General features: G+C 33.2%; 2 protein-coding genes across 2 annotated transcripts; both read left to right on the top strand.

The window, feature by feature from the left end:
- Nucleotides 1-6,205: 6,205 nt before the first annotated feature.
- Nucleotides 6,206-12,487, top strand: LOC108200094 (DNA replication licensing factor MCM2). The gene is made up of 17 exons (XM_017368158.2): nucleotides 6,206-6,573; nucleotides 6,677-6,873; nucleotides 7,322-7,503; nucleotides 7,641-7,830; nucleotides 7,975-8,194; nucleotides 8,278-8,485; nucleotides 8,574-8,708; nucleotides 8,795-8,986; nucleotides 9,149-9,321; nucleotides 9,400-9,588; nucleotides 9,675-9,791; nucleotides 10,338-10,422; nucleotides 10,503-10,655; nucleotides 10,764-10,889; nucleotides 10,986-11,168; nucleotides 11,863-12,024; nucleotides 12,107-12,487. The coding sequence occupies exons 1-17, from the start codon at nucleotides 6,314-6,316 to the stop codon at nucleotides 12,221-12,223; spliced, it is 2,889 nt and encodes a 962-aa protein (XP_017223647.1). The 5' UTR covers nucleotides 6,206-6,313; the 3' UTR covers nucleotides 12,224-12,487.
- Nucleotides 12,488-12,968: 481 nt separating this feature from the next.
- Nucleotides 12,969-15,953, top strand: LOC108197318 (uncharacterized). The gene is made up of 2 exons (XM_017364902.2): nucleotides 12,969-13,458; nucleotides 15,176-15,953. Exons 1-2 carry the CDS (start codon nucleotides 13,133-13,135, stop codon nucleotides 15,606-15,608), a joined length of 759 nt encoding a protein of 252 aa, XP_017220391.1. The 5' UTR covers nucleotides 12,969-13,132; the 3' UTR covers nucleotides 15,609-15,953.
- The last annotated feature ends 1,067 nt before the right edge of the window (nucleotides 15,954-17,020 follow it).

The raw sequence follows: 17,020 nt of genomic DNA, 5'->3' as shown, positions 1-17,020 counted from the left end.
CTTTTTAGTTGAAGATCAAAAGTAAAACATTGATGTCGTTGTTGGGCAAAAAAGCTAAATTTAAAATTTTGAATTTATTTTTTGAAATAATTTGTATTTTATACTGCATCGCCACTTTCGGATGATCCAACATGTGCAACCAATTTTTTTTATAGAAACAAGTCGGAAAAGTAGAACTTATATATTTTTACAATAGTTCTGACTTACAAATAAATCTTAATTTCAAATTTAATTCAATTGAAAATTTTAATTTATTATTTATAAATTAAAATTTCTTGGAAATATCCCCGAGCAGTTTCTTTTGATATTTCCATATAAATGGGTCCCTATGGATATATGAATTTTGTCACGATCATATTTGGGACAGTCGGGACCGAATCGTAGCTTATATAATGAAGGTTGAGTTTTTGACGAATTCTCAAAGGGGTTACATTTATGTGAAAATATCAAAAGAAACTTCCCAGTGAAATTTTCATGAAATTCCCGTGTACTAACCCCTTCGAGAATTCATCAAAAACTCGAACTTCATTATATCTGCTTCGATTCAGTCCGGACTGCCCCAAATATGGTCGTGACCAAATTCATATATCCAAAGGGACCTATTTATGTGGAAATATCAAAAGAAACTGCCCAGTGATATTTTCAAGAAATTCCTATGTACTAACCCCTTTGGGAATTCGTTAAAAACTCGAACTTTATTATATCAGCTACGATTCAGTCCCGACTGCCCCAAATATGGTCGAACCAAATTCATATATCCATAGGGACCCATTTATGTGAAAATATCAAAAGAAACTTCCCGGTGAAATTTTCATGAAATTCCCGTGTACTAACCCCTTTGAGAATTCGTCAAAAACTCGAACTTCGTTATATCTACTCGGATTCAGTCCCGATTCACCCAAATATGGTCGTGACCAAATTCATATATCCAGAGGGACCCATTTATGTGAAAATATCAAAAGAAACTTCCCGGTGAAATTTTCATGAAATTCCCGTGTACTAACCCCTTTGAGAATTCGTCAAAAACTCGAACTTCATTATATCTGCTCCGATTCAGTCCCGATTCACCCAAATATGGTCGTGACCAAATTCATATATCCATAGGGACCCATTTATGTGAAAATATCAAAAGAAACTTTCCGGTAAAATTTTCATGAAATTCCCGTGTACACCCTTTGAGAATTCGTCAAAAACTTGAACTTCATTATATCTGCTCCGATTCAGTCCCGACTGCCCCAAATATGGCCGTGACCAAATTAATATATCCATAGGGACCCATTTATGTGAAAATATCAAAAGAAACTTTCCGGTGAAATTTTCATGAAATTCCCGTAACTAACCCCATTAGGAATTCGTCAAAAACTCGAACTTCGTTATATCTGCTCCGATTTAGTCCCGACTGCCCCAAATATGGCCGTGACCAAATTCATATATCCATAGGGACCCATTTATGTGAAAATATCAAAAGAAACTTCCTGGTGAAATTTTCATGAAATTCCCGTGTACTACCCTTTGAGAATTCGTCAAAAACTCGAACTTCATTATATCTGCTGCGATTCAGTCCCGACTGCCCCAAATATGGTCGTGACCAAATTCATATATCCATAGGGACCTATTTATGTGGAAATATCAAAAGAAACTGCCCAGGGATATTTACAAGAAATTCCCATGTACTAACCCCTTTGAGAATTCGTTAAAAACTCGAACTTCATTATATCAGCTACGATTCACTCCCGACTGCCCCAAATATGGTCGGACTAAATTCATATATCCATAGGAACTCATTTATGTGAAAATATCAAAAATATCTGCCCGGTGATATTTTCGATACATGGTGAAATGCTTAGATTGTAGTCCTCCTTGCGCTACAAAATGTCTCGACATGAGCATACAAAAACTGCATATGAATTTTGCATCTCGAATAGAAATACTAGTATATATAATAAAAATTATTGTATTAGTCATTATCGCAAATGCATATTACGGGGCTGTTCGTTTCCAAGGAGCATGATCTGCTTCCATCTTCTGCTTTTCTTGACCCGTTTGTGTAAATAAGTGGAAGCACTTTTAACAAAGCTGATAATGCTAACTTCTCTTTCAGAGCTTCTTTTTTTCCAAATACTCTATTAATTTATTTACTTCTCACTTCTAATCCATTTCTTCACTTTAAGCAAGAAATTATTTTTTTAAACTTGCCCAAATGGCCCATACATCTACCCAAAGAGGTGTACTCAATTAAGATTTTAAATGACTTTTTTTATTTATGATAGATTCATAAGATTTTAAAACATTGTTCTTATATACTCTACATTAAACTAGCATAATAGCCCGTGCAAGGCACGGGATGCTAGTCTGAAATGTTTATGTGTTACCGTCGACGAAATGTTGTTTATTTCTTTTTTTTTAATTATGCAGTTGATTTGTGAAACTTCCCTGTATCCAAATTATTTTTTACAGCAGTATAGGTGAATCATTGTTGTGATTGTCTAAATGTTATGTAAACGAAAAAAGACATACAAAATATGCTCAGGTGAAAGTAGCTCCTCTGTAAAAATTGTTATGTTGTAGCAACATTATGTGACCTTCTAATCTGAGAAACAGATATCTAAACTATTTATGGATCAACCAGCTATTACCCTGGTTTTCATTTATTCCTTTTAGAGTGTCGACCTAATAACAGCAAGTTGACTGATACCTATGTTCCAAGCGTCTTGATTTGAATAATTTTCAAACTGAGGCTGTGAGGAGTGCTCTCCTTAAGATGAAGTGTGAGCACGCTCCTTCAGTGGAACTGATTTGTGGTGCCCAGGAAAAGGCAAAACAACAACCAGTTATGTGTTGTTTTCAAATCTTTGAAATTGAACTTGACACTTATTTGTGCCCCTTGGAATACAACAGTAACAGAAGTTCCTTCCAGTGTGTTGAAGATATTGAGAATTCCGTACCTTCCTTTTCTTCAGAATCAAATGAAATATGTAAATAAATTAAAATCAATTTCTTCTGAATAAGTGTGACACATAGTTGGTGTGTGGATGTATAGTTACAATTCAACCTACTACTATGATTTCTTTATGATATTTATTTAGTTTACTGGTGACGAGACCTTAAGCAGTATTATAGATCATATTCAAATAGTTTCCCTCGCATTTTCGTTTTCTTTTTCTCATATCATTTTCTTGTCCTTTTAAGGTATTTAAAATTAGGATATATAAGGTATAATTTAGTATGTATATATATTTATTACGTCCCTCCCATTTTTTTATGACTTTTTCCCATTATTTGACACATATTTTAAAGTGAGGATTTATATATATCACGTAAGAAATAAGATGATATTGCAAATTTTACTACATCACAGAGTGGTACTAATAAGCACTTACGCTAGGAAAGGATGAAGTGCCTGACCTCTCAGAGAAACCTTTCTTTGAGTATTTTCATTTGTTTGTGTCGTGTTTTAAATAATATTGATATGTCATCGTATTGTTTCGAGCAACCTAATAACAAATATGATTATATGAAAATCAAATAATATTGACGAATTTTTATTTTTTGACAAAATAAGTAGATATGAAAATGTTATATTTGCAATCTAATAACATTAATAATAATAATAATAATAATAATAATAATAATAATAATAATAATAATAATAATAATAATAATAATAATAATAATAATAATAATAATAATAATAATAATAATAATAATAATAATAATAAGTAATGTATTTTTTAAGAATTTATGCATCAAAAACTACAGGTGAATTGATTTTTCTATATTCAAATTCGTGAGGATATAGAGGTCATCATCATATTATCTACATGTTCAAAATTACATTCGACATGAATACTGAAATTTTTAGATTTTAAATATATTATTTCTCATTAAAAGTATCTGTAATTTATTGTTGAGAATTATTAAATTATTACACCTAACATAACATGATTTTGATAAAAACTTATTCTTGATATGTTGAATTACGATATCCTAAATCGTCATTAGAAGAAGATGTGTGGCGTGCATTGTTTTATTTTTATTTCTTCTATTTTGAGTGTAGATTTGGCGTCATAGTTAAGTGACACATGATGGGGCAGATCATCAACACAGTCTTTTTTAGCATATGTTGCACACATTTTGCACAAATAGAAATTGTAACAACTAAAAAGACCAATACCTTATTTTATTATAAAAGTATAATTTCAACTAATAACCTTATAACTGTGCCCAAACAAATTCAGACACTTTTAATGTGGTTTAACCTTTTAATTTTTATATCAACGGTAAAGTACTTTAATGTCTTGGATTTTTATTGTTAATTTAAAATATTAGAAGATTATTACTTTGATACAATCTGTTATAATATCGGCTTGTTGTTTAATTTTAATTTTTATAATTATTTTTTTAAGCTTGATGATTAAGACTTTTAATGATTTTTCACGTAATTGTTATAAACCGGATCTCAGACAATGATTTCCTTGAATATGAAATAGCAAAAACAGAGTAGATATAAGTCACACCCCATGAAGTTTACAAAGACATGAAATATTTAGCTCAATTAGTTGTGTATTTTTTTTAGCTTTGTGCAAACTTAAATTTTTAAATATTTTTAGTAGGTCTCGTAAATGCTTTTTATTATTATTTGATTGACTTTTGATTAACAATATAGAATTTTCTTAAAATCAACTTTATATCACAAGTTATAATATTTCAAATTCATATATCATTAAAATTACATCATTTAGATATATATTCTGACACCAAATTTGATGTCTTTGACATTATTCTTATATCTATATTTTTTAAAAAAAGATTTAGTTACACGTCTAATTCTGAATTCATAAGTTTAAAATAAAAAATATTCTAAATAAGAATATTCTTTTAGTTACCTTATTTAGTGTTTTCCAAAATATTGTAATCTCTTTATAAATCACCTTTTATAATAAAAATTTTTAATATGACATAGTCCATGTTGAAAGTCCATTAACTTTTTGTTTCATAGATGCTCACTCAAATCTTAGTTCTTGAGCTTATTTCTCACCTTCATTACGTAAATTTTTTATAAAATTGTATTAGTACTCGTTTAAACTATTAAGTTAGATTTGAATTTGTTCATTTTTATTCGGACATGAATTATATCTATTTTTAGAAAATGGAATCATGATTCGAGCCCTATTATTCAGATTCTTTTTCAGAGGCCGTTTGGCTGAGCTTAAAAAAAGTGACTTAATGCTTAAATTGAAGAAGTGGATTAGAAGTGAGAAGTTGGTTTGGACTTATAAGTTGTTATAAGTGTTTGAATACCGGGACTTATAAGTTTTTAAGTGTTTGGATAACTTAACTTATAAGTTGGTATAGTTTCGTAGTTTTGTAATGTAATTATTTGACATTTACGATAAAATTTGAGAAAAGTTGATGAAAATATTATATTAGATTAATATTTATATTATATAAAAAATATGTTTTTGGTTTGCTTTGTGTCTCAAAAAATTTATATTATATAATATTAATATTTATATTATATAATATTAATATATTCTCATTTAATTGAAGACAAAAGTTAAAAAAAAATTCTTACGTTTAATCACCTAATATTTGGATCGAAGATATCATGAAGTAGGCATCAATCAGCATAAATAAAAAATTAAACAAAGCAAGCCAAGAGGAAGAAACGCGAACTAAAAGAAGCAGAGGTCGAGTCTTAAAAAAAGACAGGTTTTGTAGCTTCTTTTCGGGACTTTTTGTTTTGTTTTTATTAAGTGCTTCATTTCTTTTGCCAAATGGCCAACAAAAAAAAGGGAAGTGGGTTTCTAGGCTTTTAAGCCCAGAAGCTTCATTCCCAAACACCCACTCAATTTCAAAATTTATTTACGTTAATAATTTGTTTATTGATATTAATCCATCATGTAAACAATATATGATTACCCTGATTATTATTGTCTTTGATAATAATTTATGAATATATAATTAGTTGTTAATAAAATATATGGATAGATTTAGATATAATTGGTAAAGAAAACGTAGGGGAGACAATAATTATTTAAGTAAAATATATTTTTATTCGTAGAAAAAAAATAAGACATGGGCTGTTGAAAGCATGCTGGGTCAGGCCCAATTGGTCGACTTAAACTCTTGGACTCTCTGTCCACATCCATGTCAACCCAAGGACAGCAGGAAGTGGCGCCAAATATTCCCGCCAAAACCACAAAAGGAGTGGAAAGAAAGAGTGTTTTGACCTAGCATCTCAATCCAAACACCAGCTAACAAGATTAGCTATATTGGGAGATCGAGAGAGAGATAGAGATAGAGGAGAGAGATGGCTAGGTCAAGTCAATCATCATCTTCAGATGAAGAAGGAAATGTAAATGGTAATAGCGTAGGGAATCAGCCGTCGACGCCCAATTCACCAACATCGGCAGGGTTTAACACCGATCAGCTTCCGTTCAATAGCACCTCCGATGTTTACTCCGAGGAAGAAGAGGAAGCCGCCGTCGATCCTCAAATTATCAGGGATGAAGAACTCGAAGACGAAGAAGAGGAAGAAGGCGAGGATCTATTCAATGACAATTACATGGAGTCAGTCTCTCTCTCTCCCCCCACCCCCCCTCTCTCTGTCCCCCTCCACCCCCTCACTTAATTTTAAATGTAATAATTGTTATTCTTCTTCAATTGTGTGCAGCGATTATCGGAGGATGGAGGAGCATGATCAGTATGAATCACAAGGGCTGGATGAATCTCTTGAAGACGAGAGAGATCTGGATCAGATTATGGCTGATCGTAGGGCTGCTGAGGTTGAGCTTGAGGCTAGAGATGCTGCTACCACTGCCCCACCCATTCTTTCTCAGCGCAAGCTTCCCCATCTTCTCCATGACCAAGGTCGCTTACTCCCCTTTCCTATTTAACATGAATTATATGTATGAGCATTTAGTTGTAATTTTAATCAGGGACTATTAAGTAAATTGCGACATCGATCTGATCTGATCTGCTCTAGTTGTATGATAGTATGTTGTGTTAAATTAACTCTACTCTGGAATTAAAATTTCATAAAATCCTGTCAATCGATGTCAGTTACATTTCTATTTTGCATATCGACATAACATGTATCATTGGTAGCATTTGTTCTTTATATACTGAAGTCATAGTTGATGGTTGAATGTCACCAATATGTGTGTAATTTTGAAAAAGAAACTTCTAAAACTGAAGGTGATGTCTTCAATCCTATGATGATGATGTGCTTATACTGGCTAACTTGCTTTCATATAATAATTGAGTAGAGAAATTCTGACTTCTTAGATAAGATTAATGTTCTTACTGTTGGTTGTAGATACTGATGAGGATAACTTTAGACCGTTGAAAAGAACTAGAGCTGATTTCAAACCCCCGCCTGCTAATCCTAGAAGCTTTGATGACACTGATGGAATGCAAAGTTCACCAGGTAGACCACAATGGGGTAACTCGAGAGAGGATGTGCCCATGACTGATCAGACTGATGATGATCCATATGAGGTGCCAATTTTTTCTTCATCTCTTTATAAAATTTGCTGGGAATGAAATATAAAAATTGTAAGAACAGTTTGTAAAGTCATGTCACAGGTCACTTATATATATATATATATATATCATATATGTTGGTTTTCCTGCAGGATGAAGACAATGATGAAGGTGAGTTTGAAATGTACCGTGTTCAGGGTACACTGAGGGAGTGGGTTACAAGGGATGAAGTGCGCCGCTTCATAGCAAAAAAATTCAAGGAATTTATACTGACATACGCAAACCCCAAAAATGAAAATACTGAGTTAGAATATCTTCAGCAAATTAATGAAATGGTATCAGGTATTGTTTTCCTTTTATTATGCTAGCAAACTTACTATGAAGTCCCATCTTGCAGTAGAATCGTCCCTATTTTATCTAAAGCACGAACCATTGATATTCTAGTTTCTTTTTTTTTGAATTTGACCCATTCAACTGTAAATGCAGTTAACAAGTGTAGCCTTGAGATTGACTATAAGCAGTTCATCTATATACATCCCAATATAGCCATATGGCTTGCAGACGCACCTCAATCTGTCCTTGAGGTTATGGAAGAAGTTGCTAATAAAGTTGTTTTTGAGTTGCATCCTAACTACAAGCAAATTCACCAGAAAATTTATGTCCGCATCACCAATTTACCTGTGTATGATCAGATACGCAACATAAGGTAGTCATATAGTAAACTTACAGTTGACTTGGTGTAAAAAAAGTCTTGAATTAAAGTACTGAATCTTGTCTTAAATTTCTCAGACAGATACATTTGAACACCATGATCCGTATAGGCGGAGTTGTGACCAGGCGGTCTGGAGTGTTTCCCCAACTGCAGCAAGTGAAGTATGATTGCAATAAGTGTGGAATGGTTTTGGGCCCTTTTTTCCAAAATTCATATTCAGAAGTGAAGGTTGGTTCTTGCCCTGAGTGCCAATCAAAAGGACCATTCACCATCAACATCGAGCAGGTACCACTTGATACTATACTCCAATTGTAGTCAAGACAAACCAACAATGAAATACTGATTTGTCTTGAGATTTGGTGGTTTACTGCAGACATTGTACAGGAATTATCAGAAGCTTACTCTGCAAGAGAGTCCGGGGATTGTGCCAGCTGGCCGGCTTCCTAGATACAAGGAAGTGATATTGCTGAATGATCTGATAGATTGTGCCCGGCCTGGGGAAGAGATCGTAGAGTTCTTACCTTTTCTTCATATACAAAAACAAATTTGAACAAGTAATTACTGAGTATAACATCTCTTTTTCTTTTCTTCCAGGAGGTCACAGGCATTTATACAAACAATTTTGACTTGTCTTTAAATACAAAGAATGGATTTCCTGTCTTTGCCACAGTGATTGAAGCCAACTATGTTACTAAGAAACAAGACCTGTTCTCTGCCTATAAACTTACCCAGGAGGACAAAGAGGAAATTGAAAATTTGTCTAAAGACCCCAGAATAGGAGAAAGGGTAATATATGTTGCTTTTGATATTTCTTTCTTCTGTTCTATTACCTGCTTCCTTTTAATGACCTTACAACAAGGAACATTTCTGGACTAGAATCATATTAGAAACTGCTCTTTAGAGTACAACACTACAACTATGAAGATAATTTTTATTTTGCCTTTACAGATAATCAAATCTGTGGCCCCATCTATATATGGTCACGAGGATATAAAAACTGCAATAGCTCTTGCAATGTTTGGAGGTCAGGAAAAAAATGTCGAAGGGAAACATCGTCTCAGAGGAGATATAAATGTACTCCTGCTAGGTGATCCAGGCACGGCAAAATCACAGTTCCTTAAGTAAGAGCTTCACACTTGTGGAAAATTGACTTATAACAATAAAATTTGGATTAACCTCTTTTTTAATTTTTTTACAAGGTATGTCGAAAAGACCGGACAGAGGGCTGTTTACACAACAGGGAAAGGAGCCTCTGCTGTAGGGCTCACCGCAGCAGTTCACAAGGATCCGGTCACAAGGGAGTGGACACTTGAAGGAGGGGCACTTGTTTTGGCAGATAAAGGGATCTGTCTTATTGATGAGTTTGACAAAATGAATGATCAGGACAGGCAAGTTCGCATATACATATACATTTGTCCGTCGAGTCATCTAGCCTTTTGCATTTTCACATATATGTAATTGTAATTTTGGTCAGGGTGAGTATCCATGAAGCAATGGAACAGCAAAGTATTAGCATATCAAAGGCTGGGATTGTCACTTCCCTCCAAGCCCGCTGTTCAGTGATTGCTGCTGCAAACCCTATTGGGGGAAGGTGAGGAGATGTTATATAATACAATAAAACATTAAAGCTTAATCATGAAACAGAGTTCTCTGCCTAATGTAGATTACTATATGGACTAGATTAAGAGTTTCTCTAGTACCTGCTGCCTATGAAAATTAGGGCTGCTGTGTATCAAGTTTTGTATTTCCAGATTTAATTAACAATAATGCGTGTGTGTGTGTTTGTGTGTGTGTGTAGGTATGTATGTATACAGAAAACGAATTTGAAACTATATTTTTGGTTTTTGTTGTCCTTCTGAATAGTGCGGGCATTCTGTAAACCTTTTTGTTGTGTTGTTTACATGGAAACATTAAAAATATGCTTTTGATCTTTTTGGGTTGTCTATATGAAAGTCAACATAATATGGAATAATTATTTTTTCATATGAAACTGTCAACTGCTAACCGTGTTCTTACAATAGTTCCACATTGTATTGTTTAAATTTGAAGGAATAACAATTTGTTTCCAGCTTTAAACCACATTGTTACTTTTCTTTTAACTTGTTTCTTCTAACCAGATACCAAAACTTTCTTGCAGATATGATTCTTCCAAGAATTTCTCGCAAAATGTGGAATTGACTGACCCAATTGTTTCTCGTTTTGATATCTTATGTGTTGTCAAGGTTATCTGCACCAATGAGATATTTAATTTTAGATTCCGTCATCGAATATATCGTTGACTGAAATAAATGGTTTTATGCAGGATGTTGTTGACCCAGTCATAGATGAGATGCTTGCGAAGTTTGTGGTTGATAGTCACTTCAAGTCGCAACCCAAAGGTGCTCATTTAGGTGACAAGTCCCTTGGTCATTCCCAGGAAGATGCTGAAGCCTTTGCCCTGACAGATGATCCCGAGGTTTAGAAATGTGTTCGAATACACACCCACACACATATACTTGACTGTAGTACTTTCTTGACAATACTTGGAGAACATGTAACTTGATTCACCCCTTTGTAATGCCAGATAATCCCTCAAGACATGCTAAAAAAATACATAACCTATGCCAAGTTAAATGTCTTCCCGAGGCTGCATGATGCTGATCTAGACAAGCTTACTCAAGTTTATGCAGAATTGCGAAGAGAATCGTCTGTGAGTGCCCCCTTAACAAATTTGAAATTTAGTTTTGTAATTTAGCTTTTGGGAATGCTTGTATATGATGTTTCAAATTTCTATATGACTATATAGCATGGACAAGGAGTTCCAATAGCAGTGAGGCACATAGAATCGATGATCCGGATGTCTGAAGCACATGCTAGGATGCACCTTAGACAACATGTAACTCAAGAGGATGTTGACATGGCAATTCGTGTCCTGCTTGACTCCTTTATCTCGACCCAAAAATTTGGGGTGCAGAAAGCGCTGGAGAAGGTAATAACAATTGCCCCAAATCATTATATTCTCAAGTTCCATGCAAGATATAAAGTTTCATTATATATACTGTGGAAGTGGTGTCAGTATTACCTCATCTTCTTCTAAATATAAAAACTAATGTTGTGTTTGGTTGGGGTGAATGAATTTGGAAGGAATAGGATGAAACATGAACTGTATTATGAACAATTGTTCAAGATTTTGTTCCTCCACCCATTCCATTCCTTACATCCTATATTAGAGTTCACGCCCCCATTTTGAGGAATGCCCCATTTCATCCTATACCCAATTTGTTCTCAATTCTCATCATAATAATTTTGCACTTAATCATTCTTTTTATAAAAACTCCCTCCTACCTGTTATATTTTCTATTATATTTGCTCATTCCATTCCATTCTCTCCAACCAAAAACAGCATTAATATATTTTTTTCAGCTTTAGTTGTAACTTGGAAGCAAAAATTGGTCTTTTTCTATACATAAAGGTCATCACTGTGATTCTCTAATTGAAAGTTCTCCCTGTGGGGTCACATGTTTTGTGTTAATCCTACAATCTTCCACCAAAGATACTAACTGTATCAGATAAATTCTCTTTAATTCTTGTGTGCTTTTAAAATTTTTAGTTACCAATTTTTTTTCTTAATCGCAGTATCTACTTGTAGATAACAGATATAAAAGAATTAAATATTTGTGCAGAGTTTCAAAAAGTATATGACATTCAAGAAGGATTTCAATGGCATTATATTGCATCTTCTCCGACAGCTAGTGAAGGATGCACTACATTTTGAAGAAATTGTGTCTGGCTCTGCAGCAGATCTTACCCATGTTGATGTGAAGATGGAGGAATTACAAAGCAAGGTAAACCATAAAATCTGTTTCATTTCCGTTATATTTGCAGTCAGCAGGTAATGCAGGGAGTTGACATAATGTTGTGGTGCAGGTACAAGATTATGGAATTACGGATCTAAAAGCATTTTTCAGCTCTAGCGAGTTTACTAGAGCCAACTTTGAGTTGGATGAAGAAAGGAGACTGATTCGCCACCGCCTTGCAAGATAATAATAGGCTACAACTCTACAAAGAGCAAATATTCTGTTTTGTTTCAGCAAACTGGCCGGTCCTCAGGGAGCTGAATATTTATCGTTCGACAAGTTATTTCAGATGTCAAAATCTGAGTTGAAGGTTTAGGGGAAAAATACTAATTATATAATGATTATTAACATTGAATGAACTATCAGTTCGAAACTTGTAAGTATCACCATTCCCTGATGTGTTTCTCTTGTCATTACATTCTATGACTAAATAGTGAAGAGTTGTGTTCAAGGGCCGGCTCTTGTGACTGGGATACGTTTTCAAAGAAGGTTGGTTAGATTTCTTTGGCAGGGGATGGCTTTTTGTCGTCTAAATGTAGTGAACAAGTTTTGACGTAAATTTTCCGCTTCAAAGAAAAAAGTTTGTCGTAAATTTTGGCGGACAATAAAAAATTGCATTAAATTTTCAATAACACATAAAAAATTATTTATCTATATTTTAATTATATTTGGTTATGACGTAAATTAAAAATTATTTTAATTTTGATGATACTTGATGCGGTGAAAAATGAGATAATGCTTGTATAATTTTATTTTTCTCATAAATATATCATATAAACAAAATAAAATTGGACTCATCACAAATTTTGATATCCTTTTGTAGGCTTTTTAAAAAATCTCTATTTTTTTTTGCAAGGAAGGAATCTATAATACAGATAAACTAAAACTTACAATTACAAATATATTAGTATATTTAACATTGAACTAATATTATACATTTGAAATTGGGGATTGGATTTAGGATGGATACAAGAAAATTTTGTGTTTGATATTGACAGAAAGAGAAAGGGGCAGGGGTGGGTCGGGCTGAAAAAAGGTTGAACAAGGGAAAGAAAGACAGGCAAGCGCAAGAGAGGTGATTGAGAGTTGAGAGACGATGGGGGAAAATCAAAGGAAAATGATGGTGGCGGCGGGGGCAATAATAGTAGCGGCAGGAAGTGTCTGGGCGATGAGGAGCTTAAGAAATAGCGATACTACTAGTACTGACTACATGATGAAGTTGATGAGTGAAATGCGAGATTGGTTGGGCTTTTGGGCCATCCCTGCTTATGTAGCTCTCCATACTCTCACACTCGCGCTCTGTCTTCCCTATGCTGTATTCTTCGAGGCCGGTGCGTCTATTCTCTTCGGTTTCTTTCCTGCTCTCATCTGCGTCTTTTCCGCCAAGATTCTCGCTGCTTCCTTCTCATTCTTTCTTGGCAGGTAATCGATTCACTTTACTCCATCATTCTGATATAATAATAATCTTTTAACTTTACCATACACTTCCGATCCAATCAATTTGCTTTCAGGAGTCCCTAGTATTTATCAATCTGCCTTGAACTTTATTATGTAATGTTAGTGACCACACCTGGTGACTATTATTTCACCTCATTAGTCATTATACATAGCCTCTTACCTTCTTTTTGCCTACAAATCACAATTAGGTACCAAGTTTCCTTTATTTATCATGTCCATTAGATCAGGGTTCTTGTTACTTAAATCAGATCAGACATTGTGATTTGAGAACGTGTACTTTTAGATCAGGGTTCTTGTTACCTAATTCAGATCGGAAATTTTAATATGAGAACATGTGCACCAAGGATTAGGATTCTTGTTATCTATATGTAATAGAGATAACTTGTAGATCATTCCAAAAACTAATAATAAAAGGATATTTTCTCTCCCTCTTGTTTATTTTTATAGTTCCATTGATCTTTATATCAGTTTATTTTATTCCCTTTTGTTGATTTCAAGTATTATGGTTTTGTTTTCATCGTACAATAAGTATATATTTAGGTTTTTAATTATGTTTCTCTTTATTGATAAATTTCATTTTCTAAATAAATAAAGATATAGTATTTAAGTTGAGCATGGATTTTGACCCTGAAACCTTTGGCGTATTCTCAACTATAATCCTGTCTCCAGACAGTTGTTTTTTGTGTGTGCACATTATCTGTATTTGCATTTGCCCAAATGGCAAATGGATCACCAAAATTACAGCTCTCTCTAGATATTATTTCTGATATCTAATTGAAGTTCTATATGAAATGGGGGATATGTGATAAAACGTTTGATCTGGCTGGACCTAGTTCTCTTTGTAAATATCTATTGGTAGCAAATATATAATTTGAAAAAACAATTATGCAACCATATGATTTTTTATTTTTTTTTTTGGTTAAATAAAGGATCACTTTAGATGGAAGACATTAAGGTATTGTTCTGAGTTTTTGGTCCTTGTTATATAAATGTTCCTGGGTAAGTAATTACACTGGTGATTTAGGCATCAGTTTCTGGCATAGTCGCAAGGTGCAGGTGAAAGGTTCATTGATTATGGGCGGGCATGCGGCCTGGCTTGATTTTTGTGCAAATTAGACTGAAACAATGAAGTAATGAACTGCTAAAGGGTGCAAAAGTAAACAACTTGCAGCAACTTTGTTGTGCTTTAGCAATGGCTTCTATAGTTTTAAAAGTAATTTGATTTAAAAATATGTTGTGGGATCTGTATGGATTTGAGATGTATAATGCCTTGTCCGTATACAGTCTTATGTTGTGTTTGGTTGGGGTGAATGATTCTGGAAGGAATGGAATGAAAAATGAACTATCTTATGGACAATTTTTAAGAAATTTCATTCTTTCCTCCATTCCATTCCTTACATCATAGGCTAAATATCACACCTTCAATTTCAGATGGAATGCTCCATTCTCTCCTATTCTCAATTTTTCTCAAATCTCATCATAGCAATTTTGCACTTCCTCAAAAAAATTTCAAACTTTCTTCATATTTCTATTAGTTTCAAGTATTTTTACTCATTTCATTCCGTTCCATTCCATTCTCTCCAACCAAACACAACATTAATGTTTAAAGAATTTAACAAACGATTGGGTTCTTTTACCTCCAGTTGTGTCCTTTGACACTTTCTATCCTTTTCCATTACAGGCTGGTTTTCAGGAGTTCTAGCTCAGCTATAAAATGGGTCCAAAGTAATCAGTACTTTCACATGCTTTCTAAAGGAGTTGAAAGAGATGGCTGGAAATTTGTTCTTCTTGCTCGTTTCTCACCCATACCGTCCTATATTATTAATTATGCCTTGTCTGCTACTGAAATTGGATTTTTTGTGGATTTTCTGCTTCCCACAGTAGTTGGCTGCTTGCCTATGATATTGCAGAACACATCCATAGGCAGTCTAGCTAGTGCTGCTGTAGCTTCAGCTTCCGGAACTCAGAAACCAAAAGTTTGGTCATACTTATTTCCTCTTCTCGGAATATCCTCAAGTATCCTTATCTCCTTGAGAATTAAAAGGTACAGCACCAACATCACTGTAGAGGCTGAATCCTCATCTCATGATGCCTTTGTTTCAAAATTGCAATAATCATGCAAGTTTAACCCAAATGTTATCCTTGCATCTTAATTTTATAATAATTTAATATTTGTGGGGATCTTCCAATTTGGTTTTAAACCACTTTTGTTGAGAATACCTATGGAGTGAAAAGTGTACACCAAAATACTTTAAGAAGATATGGCAGGGACAGAGCATCTTCAATTGGGTTGTCTATGATGGTTAGCTACACTGGACTTATAAGACATTATATAAACTTTGTTGCTAAATTGGACATGTAAGATATTATGTAAAATATGCTAAACCTGCAACACGTTTTGTTTCGATGATAATGATTATATTGTCTGAATATATTTTAAATATAACATGTTATTATTATTTTAAGTTGTTATTAATAGAATGTATTGTTTTAGTATGGTAATTGATTGACTAATATTATACTCCCCCAGTCTCCTTTTACATGTTCATTTTAATTTTTGATCAGTCAAATTGATTATATTTTGTTTGAAATTTACATGTATTGTATAATTGGAAAAAAAAATAAAAATTATATCATTAGAAAGTATATTTAATTTATTTTAATATTCAATTTTCAGATTTTAAAAATAATGAATAAATAATTTGTAATGTTTAGTCAAAAATTGGTCAATTTGACTATTTGAAAACTAAAATGGACATGTAAAAAGAGACGGAGAGAGTAAGACAAGGAAGATTATGGTTGGAGTGTGATATTTTTACGAGATTATCTATATATTTATTTTTTATATGACAACTCATTTCTTAACCAAGGGTTTTTAATGGCCGAAGTTGCTCTCCTATTAGGGATGGGCATTCACCCCGCCCCGCTCGACCCCGATCCGATCCCCGCTCCGTTCGGATTGAGGATTCGGGAAAATAATAATATGTTTATATTTATTATACTACTCCCTCCATCTCAAATTAGATGATCCTGTTGACTTTGAGCACGCAATTTAAAGTTCATTGATCGCATAGCTACATGACTTATTTTTAAAATTTTATTTTTGCAAATAAAAATTAAAATATGAAATTTTCATTTACAAAAGAAAAAATAAAAAAATAAATTTCGAAAGTAGACGGTCAATGTACCTAAAGTTGTGTGCCCAAAGTCAACTAGTTCATCTAATTTGGGATGGAGGTAGTAATAAATAATTACAAATAGATACTTTTTAGAATATTTTTAAAATTAAAAATTAATCTTTATTATTGGTCGATTATAATTATATTATAATATAACATATTTTATAATTTTAAAATTATCTTTATTTATATTATAAATCAATTTTAATATGATTTGATGTTGAAAATATGAGATAATGTCATTTTATTAGTATATTAGGAGTTAGTATTTTGTTTTTTTAATTAAAAGTGTATTATGAAATCATTATTTTTTGATTAAAAAATGAATTCCCCAAATCCCCGCGAGG

This window comes from Daucus carota, chromosome 8 (genome assembly GCF_001625215.2).
Source record: "Daucus carota subsp. sativus chromosome 8, DH1 v3.0, whole genome shotgun sequence".
NCBI lineage: Eukaryota > Viridiplantae > Streptophyta > Magnoliopsida > Apiales > Apiaceae > Daucus > Daucus carota.
Note: the sequence above shows the minus strand (reverse complement) of the source record. Positions and strands in the feature narration are given on the sequence as shown.

Bases quoted from the DNA above. Each gene is read 5' to 3' on its own strand.
- LOC108200094 (XM_017368158.2), top strand. From the start codon at position 6,314: ATGGCTAGGTCAAGTCAATCATCATCTTCAGATGAAGAAGGAAATGTA. The intron at 10,656-10,763 runs GTTTAGAAATGT...TTGTAATGCCAG, and splicing joins CCCTGACAGATGATCCCGAG to ATAATCCCTCAAGACATGCT. The intron at 10,890-10,985 runs GTGAGTGCCCCC...ATGACTATATAG, and splicing joins AATTGCGAAGAGAATCGTCT to CATGGACAAGGAGTTCCAAT.
- LOC108197318 (XM_017364902.2), top strand. From the start codon at position 13,133: ATGGGGGAAAATCAAAGGAAAATGATGGTGGCGGCGGGGGCAATAATA. The intron at 13,459-15,175 runs GTAATCGATTCA...TTTCCATTACAG, and splicing joins TTCTCATTCTTTCTTGGCAG to GCTGGTTTTCAGGAGTTCTA.